Raw genomic sequence first — 15223 nt, 5'->3', positions numbered from 1 at the left:
CTATGGATTTTAGGCACCTCTTTGCACCATATAAAAAGACCAAACATGGGCTTCCCTGGTGGCGCAGTGGTTGAGAGTCCGCCTGCCGATGCAGGGGACACGGGTTCGTGCCCCGGTCCGGGAAGATCCCATATGCCGCGGAGCGGCTGGGCCTGTGAGCCATGGCCGGTGAGCCTGCGCATCCAGAGCCTGTGCTCCGCAACGGGAGAGGCCACAACACTGAGAGGCCACGTACCACAAAAAAAAAAAAAAAGGCCAAACACAACACAAATGCAGTTTTTTCCTTAATCCAATGAAATAAAGAATTGATCTTAGTTATATTTGGAGATTAGTAACAGATTTCTTCAACAAGTTGCCCTCATTGTAATTTATAAATATGTATTGATTACCCTTAAAAGACCTATACATTACTCAAAGAAATTCAAAACTAGTAAGATTCCCACTACTACTAAACAAATAACTTTACTTAACACATTATTAAATAAAACTATTACTCAAACTCCACTACAATAACTGCTTATATTCATTGCTCTGCTTTCCTGAGGTTTAGTTTCAAATGATTAAATTTTACTATTGTAAATTATCTTTGTGCCCTAAAACAAATTTCAACAATTAACACTTACATATTCCTCCCAAAAAGAAAAAAAAAAAGTTTTACTTAGTTTGGGTTTTGCTTTTGTTTGTTTTTTCAAAATTAAGTCTGAGTTAATTGACTTGGGCTAGTTACTTTACTTCTCCATGCCTCAGCAGTCTCTCATACATAGGGAGAGTAACCACCTACTTCAGAGGGTTGTTGAGGATTACAATGAGTTCATCTCTCTCAATCTCTCTCTCCCTCTCAAACACACACACTTACACTTAACAGTTCCTGGCACACAATCAGCATTTAATGAACGCAAGCTATTAAGAGAGCTACTACTTATCATTCATTCATGTTTGCTTTATAAAAACTATACATATTTGATCCAACTGAATCCTTGCCTTGAACACAGAAACCCAATGTCAGAATTGAGATGAAACAACTGTGGTCAGAAGAAACCTAATTACAGGAAGTAATGGCCTCTTATGAGCACAAAATTCACCCCACATTTAAAACCAGCCTATTCAAGCAAAAAAAGAGGAGACAACCATTTAACAGATTTAATCACTTATTAAGCCATGGCCCCTGCTTTTAAGAAGCTTCAATTTGGGGAGAGGGCGAGGAGACAATCTTAATATAGAAAAACTATGATAAAAGCCAGAAAAAATACAGTTCAATAAGAAGGATGGGGAATATGCCATTAAATCCATTTAGGAGTATAGGAAAGCCTCATGAAAAAGATAATAACACCTCATAATCTCATCACAGATTGAAGGAAATAAATATGGAGAAATGGGGTTGATAAAACAAGGAAATCCTAAAGGGGAAAGCTGGAGCCAAAGCACAGAGGTGAGGGAAGTTATGTAAACTGTAGTATAAGAACAGACTACAAACCCCTAAGGCTCTATATAAAAAAGAAATGAAGAGATATGGCTGCCAATCAGCCAGGCTGGCATGCTAGGTGTCATGTCATGAAAGGCCCTGAATGTAAGGCTAGTGAGCTTGAATTTTATTTTTCATGGAATAGCATTTTATGCAGTGCTTACTAATGTGGGGGGTGCTGTGCTGATGCCTCATTTACCTCACAATACTACGATCCTCATCTAATAGGTTAAGAAACTGAGCCCATAGTCAGTAAATGGTAGAGCTGGGATTTCAACTCATGGTGTCTGAGCTCTTCCACATTGTGCTACCTTCTAAAAGTCTTTAAAAATATGATATCCATGCTTTAAAAAGATAACATAATCTTAGCGACAATGTATAAGATAGATTAGTGGAGAGAATGGAGAACAGAAAAGTACCTTCATGAAAAAGATGTTTGTTGAATTTTTTGTTGCAAGAAACTAAGTAGCCACTAATAGCATATCAGATCTAACCAGAGAAGGATACAGGAAACAGTGCATGAATAAAATTGACAGAACTCAGTGACTGGGCTGTGGAGGTGAAAGGCGGCGCTAAAAATGACTCAAGATTTCAAAACCTAAGTTTGAGGGGGAAGGGAGGAATGTCACCAATACCAACAGGCTTTCTTTTTGGTGGGGAGTGGGGAGTGGGGAGGAGAGTAGATGAGTTCAATTTCAGTCTTGTTTAATTAGAAGTACCTACTGAACCTCACGAGGAAGAGTTCCACAGGTGGCTGGAAGCAGGAGTCAAGAGCTAAGAAGAGTGGCAAGGTCCAAGAGAATGGACCCCTGGAAATCCTATCCAGAGTGAGTGACAGGAGATGCTGTCAGAGTGGATGCCTGCTGAAGATTAGTATGTGAAGCACGACTGTCAACCAGGGCTCAGGAGCCACCTTCTGATTAGAGTCCTGTCTCAGATATGTCGCTGAGATGGGGAAAATGGTTGAGGGTCATTAATGAAGAGTGAAAGGAAGAAAAGAACACTGAGGAAATGCCACAAAAAAATTCAGAAATGTTGTATCTACTCCGTCTAAATATATTAACACTAGCTAATAATTACCATGCATTTCCAGCGGTGAAAGGAAGAGTCAGTGAAGACGACTAAGGAGCAGTCACAAAGGTAGGAGAATCAGGAGAGCAGTATAAATAAACTGAAGGGAGATGAACTTAAGATGGGGTCACAAACACTTTTAAATGCCAACAAAGGCTGAGCAGGCAGCCACTTCAGCCTGTAGCCACGCATGAGTCCAATATTGCCCTATCTTCTGATTTTCCAGGAAAAGCCAAACACTCTCATTTCAACATGAAAGCTTATGATTTTTAAAATGCTAACAATTAAATTTTATTAAACACAATATGCAGGTATATGAAATAGTCTGAGCTGCTGGATTGCTACTTGGGTCTAAATTTAATAAAGTATTACAAATATGCCAAGCAGTGACCTTCAAAAGAGTGTCTTCTCCAGTGTGGTGAGGGGTAGAATCCAAACTGCAACAGAAGGTAAGAAATGAAGGCAACGTACAGAGTACTTTTCCAAAGACGTCTGGCAAGAAAGACTAGAAAACAAGAGTTAGAGAAAGACATTTTTAGGATAGGAGACATCTCATATGTGGAGAGAAGAGGTCAGAGAAAAGAGTGAAATCTGAAGACATGATCAACATAGCAAAAAGATGAGAAAGACACACACACCCATCTCTGTAGGCTAAAGGACAGAAGCGATGGAAAGAAAAATGTGAAGAAACAGGAAAGTGGAAAGGTTCTTTGAGAAGGTGCACAGACGAAAAGATCCACTTGCCAGGAAACAGCCACTTCTTTGGAAACCCAAGGAAGAAAATAAAAGATCTAGAGAAAACATGAGATGAAGATTTGAGGGAATATATAAGATGGTCGAATTAAACGTAAGCACTAAGTATATCTGTGGGACTGTTTCATGCATAAGTTTCACTATTATTTAATATTTATTGTTTCTCTGATAAGGTACAGTTTCTCTATTTAGACATTCACATCAGTGTCACGCTTCCAGAGAAGCAAATTTATTTTAAATCTTAGGTACCAAAAAATGAGTTTATTTAGTGTGCCTTGGTATGTAAAACAAAAATAAGCAGCACAATTAAAAGTCTTTAAAGATAAAATATATTAAAGTCTTCAGTGATGGCTTTATTATGCCTCTAAGACAAGAACATTCATTATATTTTGGGAGAGTGCAGAAAAGCAGTAGAATGAGGGAAAATAAGAAAAAAGAACCATTTGAGAAGAAAACAACAGCAGAAGAGAACTCTGCTTGAACTCCCTTTACAACCCCTGGCAATAGCATTGTTATTTTCTGGATTAGTACTGTACTTGTCAAACTGTTCTGCAGCAGTAACTTTTCTGTTTTATACATAAGATTTCAGGTAAGACTTTGGCGGGGGAGGGGGGGAAGGAAAAGGGAGTTCCCCTCATTTTGTTTTAAGTTTGATAAACTAAAGAGTATTTTACTAAGATTAATATTCGTTTATGAGAGAAAGTTTCAGACCTAGTCCTTGTAAATGTATTAATAGCTAACATTTGCTGTGTGCTTCCAGCATCATAATATGCAAAGTGCTCAACAAACATTATATCTTAATCACACCAGCTTTAAGGCAGATATTATTCTTACCTCCAGTCTAGATAGAGATGAGCACAAAACCAAGCCTGAAATCCCACAGAAGTAAGGGAGCTAGAATTCTAATCATAGTTCAAAATCTATACTTTTAGTTACTAGGTAAATACTAGCTTTTCTCATCCCAGCCTCTCAAATCCCAGGTTTAAAATTTTGGACAAAGGAAAGATTTTAATTGCAAAGCCAATAATCTTCTCCTGGCACATTCACACACATTGAGTAATCTGCATGCCCCCCATGACAAAAAGACCTTTCATAAATTATTATAAAATCTAATCCTGCCTTCTCTAAAATGTAGGCTTTAAACAAGCTGGTTAATCAGTAATCTAATGCTATTTTCAAAATGACAATAATAGATGACTTCAAAATGATAGAATTATTAATGTAATAACATTCTAGGTCACTATCACGTATAAAACATCAAAGGTGTTTCCAAAGTAGTCTCTAAATGTAAATGAAAATGTTACTTTATACGACAACAATCGTTTTAAATAATCATGCCTTTGATCCATTCTTATACCAACAACCAGCAAAAGTCTGTAGCATCTCCATGTCAAGGATAAAAAACAAACAAACAAAAAAAACCCAGAAAAGTCTTAAGTAGCATGCCAAAGGTCACAATAAACAATTTCATGAAAATTAAAATTGGTGTCCTTAGAATTCCAACACTTTTAATCTACAGTATCTAATGAGCTGTCAAGCAAAGTATATATGAAAGAATCTGGAGGGTAGGTTTTCTTCATCAAGTAAAACAAGATTTATAAAAGATAATTCGGTGAGGAGGGGCACCAAACACCACAAATGTTTTCATTCAAGATACGTAAATCCTCAAAGGTCTTCTGGTGTTAAAAATAATTTCTCTTTAGGCAGCATTTGCAACATCAGATTGCCTTTTCAGAAACACTAAATAGGTCACAATATTAAATATACTAGGTCTGACTCGTTCTTGCCAACGTATTCAGTTTTACATACTAGAGTTCATTCTGAATTACTAAGGAGCAATAGTTATGACAAGCACTCAGAAACCCTTCCTAGAAAATACCTTCATGCAGGGAATTTCCCGGTGCTTTCACTGCAGGGGAGTGGGGCGGGGGAGGTTCAATCCAAAAAAACAAACAAACAAAAATGACTGGGATGGGGATCAAGTCAATTACTTACTACTTCTGAATTTAGATTACCTCTTTCTAAGTGTAAAATCTGTAAACTTAAAACATAACATTGCCTATACGTCAGGCATCAATAAGGATGCCAAATGTTCCACACGAATATATTATCCATATATTTGAAATTCATTTTTTAAAGAACTGCTTCATTTTAGCCATTTAACCATATATCTCAGTCTTCCTAAACAAATGCCTAATAAAACTGAACATTTTCTGATAAATCAATGTCATACTGAACAAGTATTATATAGCAATGATGAGGCCCTAAGAGGCAATTTGGGTAAACAGACATTAAAACGGACTAAACACTTTTTAATCCGATGATCTCACAAGTCTTCAGATTAAACAATTCATTGTTAGTAAAGCGTAACAGTGCCTGTTTTGAACATTAATTCTCTTCCTCTTCAATCTGTTTGGTCTAGACTCTAACTCCAAGGTTCACCCTCACCCCAAACAAAGCATGAGCAAAAATCTTGCCTTGATAGTTGGGGACCTCCTATTTGAACCCAAAGCCATTTGACTTTTCACTGCATAACATTGCTCCTCTGAACAAAGTCACAAAGGCAGTAAAATGAGGAATGAACAATTTAGATGGAGCAGAAAGTTCCTGCTGAACAGTGAAAATATAAAAAAAAAGTAAACAATAGAGCACGGAGACCACTGGGCTCAAGCTTAAATTTGGATTTGATCCTATGTACCAGTATTTCTCAAATTGATTCCATGGACATATGCTGGGTTTTTAGCAGTCATTTAAATTTAAAATTGTATTTTAATTTTGATGCTCCTCATAAATAAAACTATAACTTTTGTGAATCAACTAGACTAGAAGGCCACCTTACAACTTAGGAGTACCTATGTTGGTGCTTATTACTGAATTGAGCCCATCGACTTCCTATAAGCAGGGTTTTCCAATTTCTTGGTTATGACGTATGAACGGATCATAAAATCAAGAGCAGCTTTTAAAAACAATAATAGTAAATGAAAATAGAATGCATCACACACAGTAAAGATAAGTATTTTTTTGTGATAATTTTGTTTCAGTGGACAACTAAGTGGCAACGTAAAAAAAAAGTTACATCTTACTCTGAGCTGAGTAACTCTAAAATCTACAGACTCTCTTGGGTTTCTGCAAACACAAATTTGAGAAACATTGTCATGAGTACTGGACTGCCACTGAGGTAGAAGGATAAAAGCAGGATGTTGGGGGAATTTCACAAACTGAATGGAAGGTTAAAAGCAAGTTCATCAGTTAAAAGGAAAAAGAAGTTCAAATATTAGGACAAGAACTAGGATGTTATTACTAAACTGTACAAGGTAGAGACAAAACAAAACACCACATACAGACCAGGTTTAATATTAAGGTAAAGAACCACGGCAAATAAGAAGTTGTTCCACAAACTTTCCAAAGTTACAGTGATGGAGTGGGATGCCCTTCTTCTATTTGGAAATTTAAATTAGAAAGCAGGAATAGAAATGCCTTTTGCCAATCAAGGAGAAAAGGAGTAATTGGATGTGCTTTGATGACAGAATATGTATGACAAGAAAGAAAGCAGAGGTGGGGCTATAGAAACAAAAAATTAAAATCTCACCCAAAAAAGTGCCCGGAATTGCAGTGGAGAATAAACAGAAGTGGGATATGTCATAGACTGTTATAAAATTGCTCCCTGAAGCGTCACATCTCCCTGTACCCACGAAGAGGCTGGGTATGACTACTAGTTGACGCAATGGGACAATGGCGAACATGACACAAGCAGAGGCTTGAAAAGCAGTTGTGCTACAGAACTGGCTTTCCTGCTGCAAAGTAAAGAAATTCAGGCTACGTTACTAGAGGGTAAGAGTGGAGCAGAGATGAGCCAACTTAACTGGGGCCCCTCAACCAACCCACCAACCACAAGACATATGAGTGAGACCATCTGGGATCATTCAGCCCCAGACAACCTACCAGCTGACTGCAGAATGACCCAAAAGACCCATAGACTTGAGAACAGTAATAAAAACGGCTGTTCTTTTAAAGCCACTGTGTTTTTGAGTAGTTTGTTACATGGCAGTAACTGACACAGGATACTTCAAGAAAAACCAAAGGCTCTAACATTCTGAACTTTTTAAAATTTCAATGCCTCAACCTTGGAAGGGTAAGTCTTTAAGAAATGTAACCATATATTATCTACGCTTACAGGATCAGTTAAAATTCCTTGGTTTGGATCTTAAACCCTAAGTCTGGTTCTAATCTACCTTTTCTATCCTATTTTTCATCCCAACCCATGACATTTTTCTCCAAGATGCCAGTTTGGAAAGTTTTTCCAGTTCTCTGAGGTTTATTCCCATCCTTCCCACTTTAGTTATCCACATTCAAGACCCAATGTAAATAGTGTTTTCCTTTCCTTTCCTTTCAATTTTTAGCTAGTGTAAGTAATTTTAAAATGCTCTAGTTTTCTTAATTCACACTCTACTTATTGTATTAATCACTAGATACTTTACTATCTAATAGTATTACTTGCTTAACTATTAATATATGTACCAGATTTTGTAAGCTCTATCCACGCCATAATTCTCCACAGCTCCCTTAGTGCTCCCATATAAGAGGAATTTCAATATGTTTAAAATAAATTAAGATGTAACTGACTGAACTTTAACAAATCTTCTTGGCTAAATATATGTAAGGTGGGAAAAGGTAACATTTTTTCCTATGAGGTGCACTGTGCAACTCTAAATGATAAGAGAAACAATCAAGAGGCTCTCCTGGAAAATAATAAATAGCTAAAAGTTACACAGCATATCTGACAAACACATTAATAAAAAGTAAACTTTCCATTTTATAAGCAAGGCTACTCACACATTGAATGATTTTATGAACTGAATTTACGTGTGCACGTTGGGAAAAATAAGGTAATTTCTCAACTTTGACAGAATCTCCAGGAAAATAAGTACAGCAGCAGTTTCATACAGTTAAGACCATACATTTTCAAAAATCCTTGGTTTTGGAGATTAGTCATATAAAATATCATGAATGGCAATTGCAAAATACCTCTTCCCTTCCCCCATTTTAATTTAGGATCAAGAATGTTAAGAAGGAGGCAAGAAAAATTTGTAAAGTTTTCCTTTGCTAAAACTGGTATAAGTATATTCTGGAAAGCAGAATTTAATATCTCCAGCATGCAATCATACTAATTATGAACACTTAACAAATTATTTCCCCTGAGCATTACCTAAACTTTTAAAGTTTAAATGACTTATTACTCCCTCAATACCTAAAGTAATTATCACTAATTAACAAGCAAGCTATCTTATCTTCTGATTTGAAGTGACCTACAAATTAACTTAAGATAGTCTCTAATAATCAAAAGAAAGTCGAGTTTCTCAAGGAAAATATTTAAGTATTTTCAAAATTTTTGCCTCTACCATTAAAGCTAAGCAAAACATGCAGACAAACAAAAGAATCAACTTGTATCAAATAGATGAAAGAAATATATACAAAGATATACTGTAACTGCACAATTTAAACAGTAGTTCTCAACGGTTTTAATTTCATTTGTTTCTTATACCAACAAGGCACTAAACACAGTTAATAAAGGCATTAAGGTCTATGTCAAATCCTACCTTTTTAGTAAAGCCTTCTGTCTGATAACCCAGCCTGATGTGCTTACTACCTATTCTGAACTCTACTGAAATTACTACACACAAAATTAACTTACTCTTCCAAATAACCACCAACAATTAACTGATTAATTAGACACAGCTGCAGACTAGAATTATTACACAGTTTAAAACAGAAAGCCATAGATTTACGTGGGCAGCTACAGAATGATCTCAAAGATACCTTTTTTTGGTGAAGAAAAAGATGCAGTATAGGGCTTCCCTGGTGGTGCAGTGGTTGAGAGTCGGCCTGCCAATGCAGGGGACACGGGTTCGTGCCCCGGTCCGGGAAGATCCCACGTGCCGCCGAGCGGCTGGGCCCGTGAACCATGGCTGCTGAGCCTGCGCGTCCGAAGCCTGTGCTCCGCAACGGGAGAGGCCACAACAGTGAGAGGCCCGCGTACCGGGAAAAAAAAAAAGATGCAGTATACAGTATGTCCTGATTTTTTAATTAAAAAAAAAGAGAGAGTAGCGCTTCCCTGGTGGCGCAGTGGTTGAGAGTCCGCCTGCCGATGTAGGGGACGCAGGTTCGTGCCCCGGTCCGGGAAGATCCCACATGCCGCGGAGCGGCTGGGCCCGTGAGCCATGGCCACTGAGTCTGCGCGTCCGAAGCCTGTGCTCCGCAACGGGAGAGGCCACAACAGTGAGGGGCCCGCGTGCCGGAAAAAAAAAAAAGAGTAAACAGCATTTCTGGGAAAACACATAAAATACTATTAGGGGACTGTCTTTGTGGAAGGTGACTGGAGGCCTAGGGTGGGAAGGAGAGCAAGTTTTCAGTGTATGCCCTTTCTTGGTCTTTGAATTTTTAAAAACCATTTTAATGTACATTTTCAATTTAAAAAAGGGGAATAAAAAATAAAGCAAATATGTTAATGATACACAGCCTTTTGACATGTCTTCAGTTGTCTTGAAGTGATATTTAAATCTTATTAGTTTATATCCTACTACAGTCTCCTGTATCTTATATTCCCTAACATTTAAACCTAGTCCTTGCATTAAATGCTTTCTTAAAAGCACATAATTTCAATTTTATCAAAAGGTCAAATTTCTGCTTTAATCAGGATAACTAAGTATGCTGACTTTGCTACCCTCCTTAACCTAGTAAAAGTGAATTGTTTTAGTAATTGTTTAAGTAATTGCTCATAATTTCTGCTAAGAAAGTAGAAATTTTCAAGTTCAATGTGCACTGAAGCTCAGTGTGTGCATTTATATATGGTTGAAAAGCACTGACCTGGATCTGCTCCAGGTTAACTGCATTTCTTAATATAACTATATTAACATGAAAAAGCATAAGGACAAAAAAAATCTTAATATATTCTTCTTTCTGGTCACTGTTTCTCAAAAGGGCACTTGTGGGTATTTAGGCAGAGGGATAAATTTTAATGGAGTGGGACTGTCCTGGTCACTTCAGAAAATGTAATATCCATGGCCCATGGGCACTAAATGCCAGTTATCACATCCCCAGTCACTGCAGTAACCGAACAACTGACCCCACGTGTTTCTAAATGTCCTTAAGAGAGAAATGTAGTGGGAAACAGTACCATGCCCAGTTGAGAAGCTGCTTATATGAATTAAGGTATGAACAAAGGTAAGAAGCGTGCGTGTGTGTATGATACAAAACCATATTTCCACAACTGCAATTCTACCTTTTAAAATAATTGTCACCAGAAGGTAAACAACCATAAACAGTCACAACTCATGTATTAATCAACGAGTCATCCAGTCCAGTATGTAATGCTGTCAACAAACACCATGCTCCAACAAATCATTCTTCAACTATTACGATGGCTTAACTTTTTAAATGAATCATTTTAAAATCCTTTTAGAACAATTAGAACAATTCTCCTATTGGAATGCTTCTGTTCAAACTCCCAAATAAATAACCTTCCATATAAAAGATATAAATCACAGTTTACTACAATTACTTGTCTACCTTCCTCCAGACACTGTAAGATCCTTGAAGCCAGGGACCATGCTCATGGTTGCCTGGCCCTCGGTGTAGGTATTCAATAACAATGCTGAATGAGTGAGTGAATCCTGGCCTAGTCTAATACAATGGAACAGTTCCAACTACAATCTGTTTTTATATAATGATACTGAAACAAATAAATGCAATAAATTATTTCTGGTTATCCTATATTCTAATTCTAAGCTGCTTTTAGGAAAATTAAACATTATCCAGATTACAGCTAGCTTGTAAAGATATAAGGAAATCTAAAATTTTCTGACAAATACTCCCATATGCCCATCCTCCACCACCTTCCCTTCCTCCTACTCTTAAGCTTTAAGCAAACGTTCATATAAAAGTGGGACATGCTTCCAGGAAGCAACCTAATATAAACAGCAAAACAATACAGTTAACAATAAGAAAAACTTAAATGTTTTTCATTTCTATTTTACTTCTCAGAACTCAAGAAATCTGTTACTATCCTACACTTCATTCAAAAAGAAAGAAAAATCTATAAACTAGAAAGAGTAAGCAACTTTATTTCTGTAGGTTTCACTACATTCTCCAGAAACTCACCTTTTGTTGAGTTAAAAATTCAGGATATAAACTAATTCACATTTAAAAGCACTAAGCATCAACACTTGCAGAATATTAACTCTGAAGCTCACTAACTCTGACAAATATTATTCATCTTTGCCTTCTTGAAGCATGTGAATATCCCAGTTTTACAGGAAAACCTTAGATAGAAAAAGTTAAATGATAATCTCCAGGTTAGAAACGTAGATATAATTTCGAGCTCCTAGTATTTCTAGCACTGTTCTTAAACTGCTCCAATAAATTCTGTAATTGTTAACCACTGCTCGGCTCTGTTCAACCCATAGCAAAATGTTAATAATAATGGCTATGATACAATTTTAAAGAAACAACTGTTTCAAGTTACCTTCCATCTGGCAAGACCAAATTGGAAACTTATCATATATATATAAATTATATATATATAAAATGTTCCGCAGGGGATTTTAAACATCAGATACACTCTACTATTCGAATAATAGAGATCACTTTTAAATGCATTTACATTATTGCGGGATTTTAGTGCATGCAATATGTCATTTTTGAAATCCACAAACCCAGCCTTTGTTTTATTACTATTTCATGTAGCACTGGTCAATAAAAGCAATTTACATGTTGTAAGACTAATCACTTAAAACTAATACAGGAAATTACCTTCATGCTGACAAAAAGGAATACTGTTTCATACATTAAAAATAGTTTTAAAGTGACAAATATCTGATGTTGCACACACTCCAAATTAAGTCCAACTTGTATGAGATTCCACTTTCCCAGAATTATTAATCCTGATTATACATATTGCTGGTCAAGACTATTTACAGCAATAAGCCTTAAATCCATCAATGGAAACTGTTACCTGAAAAATGTCTTTCAGCAAAGCTAGACTTTAATACTTTTCACTGACTGAAAAGCTAACTTTACTTACAAATGAAAGAGTTCCTTTCATGGGCATCTTATTAAAGTTTTTTTTTAATCTAAGATAAATTTTTAAATCTGAAAGACCAATTAAGAATGAGTGTTTACGGTAAGGATAGTGAAATTAGTAAATTTCAACAATTCTTTAAAACTAGGATTCAAAGGAATTAGAGACAGAATCTCTAATTATGCCATAGGTATTCACCAGACCTATATTACCTTAAGTGGGTGGCTTTCACATTGCATTTATTCCCAGACAAGTCACCATGCAATCTCACAAAGTTTTTTTGTTGTTTTGCTTTTTAAGATAACCGCCATCAAATAATTTGCGACAATAAGGTGCATAGAACGATGGAGAATTTCTGGGTATGGGATCAAGTACCCCTGATCTTATAAAGAAAGATTTCAGAACTTGGAGACCAAAACTGAAAACGTGATCTACTCTGACATGCTAAAACGGTCCACCATTGTTCGACCTTAAGTTCAGTATCTTAACGAAACAACTTCTGTATAATGACATGTTCACAAGCTAACTCTAAATGTGACCCGTATAAATTCTTTTTCTTCCTCAAGAAGATAATCTAACCAAAATCTTGACCACAGCCAGCAGTAGCACCTTGAAATTTCAAACGTAACTGGAGGGTAGGTAATCAAGTCCAAATGTAGACACAAACTCCCCGATTTCTATCAAGCAAACAGTGCTATTAACATTCCAAATCCTGGTTAGAACGCAGTTACTGGAAAGCAGTGTCCTTGTGCAAGAAAAGGAAGGAAAGGCCTGAAACTGACCTGAGCACGGGTCCACATGAACCTCAGTCTTCTCCGTTCCACCGGGAGGCCAAACAGGGAAGGCTCCAAGTAATAGGGGGGTGGGGAGACGGCAGAGGAAGGGCAGAGAGGAAACTACACTCCTCCAAGGGTGAAGGCAAAAGAGAAGCGGACTCTGGAAAAGCCGCTGCACAGCGACATCCGACCCTAGGATACACATACAGGGACAGCTTCTCTCCACCGAGGAGAGCAACCTTCACCATGGAAGCGGTGCTCCTAACAAGTAAAGGCAGGAAGGGACAACCTCCGCGCCGCCTACCCCCGAACGTCTCGCCCAGCTAGAAGGGGTCGGCGGGGACTGCTCCTCGGAACATCAACAAAGGCCCCTTCAGTCCTAAGGCGAAACTCGAACAACAAAGGCCCGGAGACAGCGAGAACGGGGCCGGGGGCGGGACGGATGAAAGCAAAAGGAGGCAAAGGAATCAAACCAGTGGGGGCGGAGGCCCGTTGGAGTGGGACGCGGGGGCGCAGAGGCGGGGGGCGCGGTAATCCCCAGTGCACAATAAGAGAAGGAGGAAGGGGACCTGTCCTCCATTCCCCCCTTACCCTCTCCTACGGCGGAGAGGGCTCCAGTCCTCGCAGTCTGCATCTCTCGGCCGCGGGGACCGCGCAGTCCCGAGTTCGGGGAAGGGAAGGGGAGGGGGGATTTTCCGCCCTGACCACAACTCCCTTCCCCCAGCCGGGAGCCGCCGACAACAACCGCCACAACGGCAGCCACACAAAGGCGCCTTCCTCGTACTCCCCCGCTCCCGCCCGGGCGGCGGCGCAGACGGTGCCAAGGCAGCGAGGACCACCGCACGGCCGCCAAGCGCTCGCTCGCCCTCTTCCCCCTCTAGCAGGGGGAAAGGGGGAGGGGACCCCAGGCGCCCTCACCTGGCACAGCTGCTGACAGTACTCCGTGGCCGCCTCCACGGCCGGCACCCGGCTCTCCCGCAGCTGTCGCTCCAGCTCCTGGAGCCGCTCACCAAGGCGCTGCAGCTCCGCGGCGCAGCCGCCTCCGCCGCGACTCAACCTCTCCTGCTCGGCCTCTTCGTCCGCCATCTTCACACCCCGCTCCGTCGCGTACGCACCTGGGTCACGTGATAACACAATGCCACGTTCGGCGGGGTCACGTGCCGGGCGCGCTCGCACGCCGCCGAGCACGTACAAAGGGCCCGGTGGGGAGGATGGGGGGCGGGGAGAGTGGCGCGAGGGAACCCGAGGGAGGTGAAGGGAAGGGGAAAGGAGGAGGGCGGGGTTGGGCGGTACGGAAAACCGCGGTTTACTTACCCCCAGCGGGAAGTGGGCAGCAGCGGACGAAATGGGCGGGCCGGTGGAGGCCTGTTCTCGGTCACGTGAGGGCCGCGACGCGGGGAAAAGCCTGGGGAGGGGCTCTCTTCTCGACCGTCCGGATCCCGGCGTGGCTTTCCCCAGTCTCCGAAGCCTTCTACGGACATATGCCCCAGTTTCCCAAGGGGACGGGTGAGGGAGAGCTCTGGGTGGGCTGGGGCAAGGGCTGCATTTGCGATTGGCCCGAAGGCAGGCCAGAGGCAGGGGAAGTGGAAGCAGGTAAAACCCACCCATGGACCAAGAGCGTGAGAGCCAAAGCGGGACTATGAACTGTCAAAATTGTCTCCGACTTCTCACCAGGAGAGGGAGGAGGGATCTAGTGCCTGAGGTACCAGATCTCGTCCCACTCCCCTCCTCGTCAGTCCCAAGAACGCCTCTCCCTTGGAAACACAATCTCTAGGGGGTTGAGGCAACAAAGAAAAATAACAATTGGGTCAGAGCAGAATGAGGTCCAATCCTCAGTCTGGAGAACGGAGCAAACTCATGAAAAGCATAGCTTAAAAGATGTCAGACTGTGAAATTGTGGACGTTGGAACCAGGTGATTTTTAAACCACGAAAACATTTCTGGAATAAGTGATAGCCAACTAATCTGTTCCGCCGCGATTTAAGACTCTCCTGCACACTACAGAAATCACCGCCACATAAAACACGCTCTATATGGAAGCTCTTGAAAAGAAAGTAGGTCAAGAAAAAAAAAAAAAGACAGCAAT

The 15223-nt window shown here is 40.0% G+C and overlaps 1 protein-coding gene across 1 annotated transcript in view; it reads right to left on the bottom strand.

Annotated features, from left to right (window-relative positions):
• ZNF292 (zinc finger protein 292) overlaps nucleotides 1–14563 on the bottom strand; it is an 87854-nt gene extending 73291 nt beyond the window's left edge. Inside the window, exons 1-2 of the mRNA XM_030859449.2 lie at nucleotides 14453–14563; nucleotides 14057–14253 (exon numbers count right to left, since the gene is read on the bottom strand). Of these exons, the coding sequence (XP_030715309.1) occupies nucleotides 14057–14224 (168 nt within the window). The 5' untranslated portion in view covers nucleotides 14225–14253; nucleotides 14453–14563. The remainder of the gene's footprint in view (nucleotides 1–14056; nucleotides 14254–14452) is intronic.
• Between the last annotated feature and the right edge of the window lie 660 nt (nucleotides 14564–15223).

Source organism: Globicephala melas, chromosome 14, assembly GCF_963455315.2.
Source record: "Globicephala melas chromosome 14, mGloMel1.2, whole genome shotgun sequence".
NCBI classification, from domain to species: Eukaryota; Metazoa; Chordata; class Mammalia; order Artiodactyla; family Delphinidae; genus Globicephala; species Globicephala melas.
This window is presented reverse-complemented; position numbering and strand designations above follow the sequence as displayed.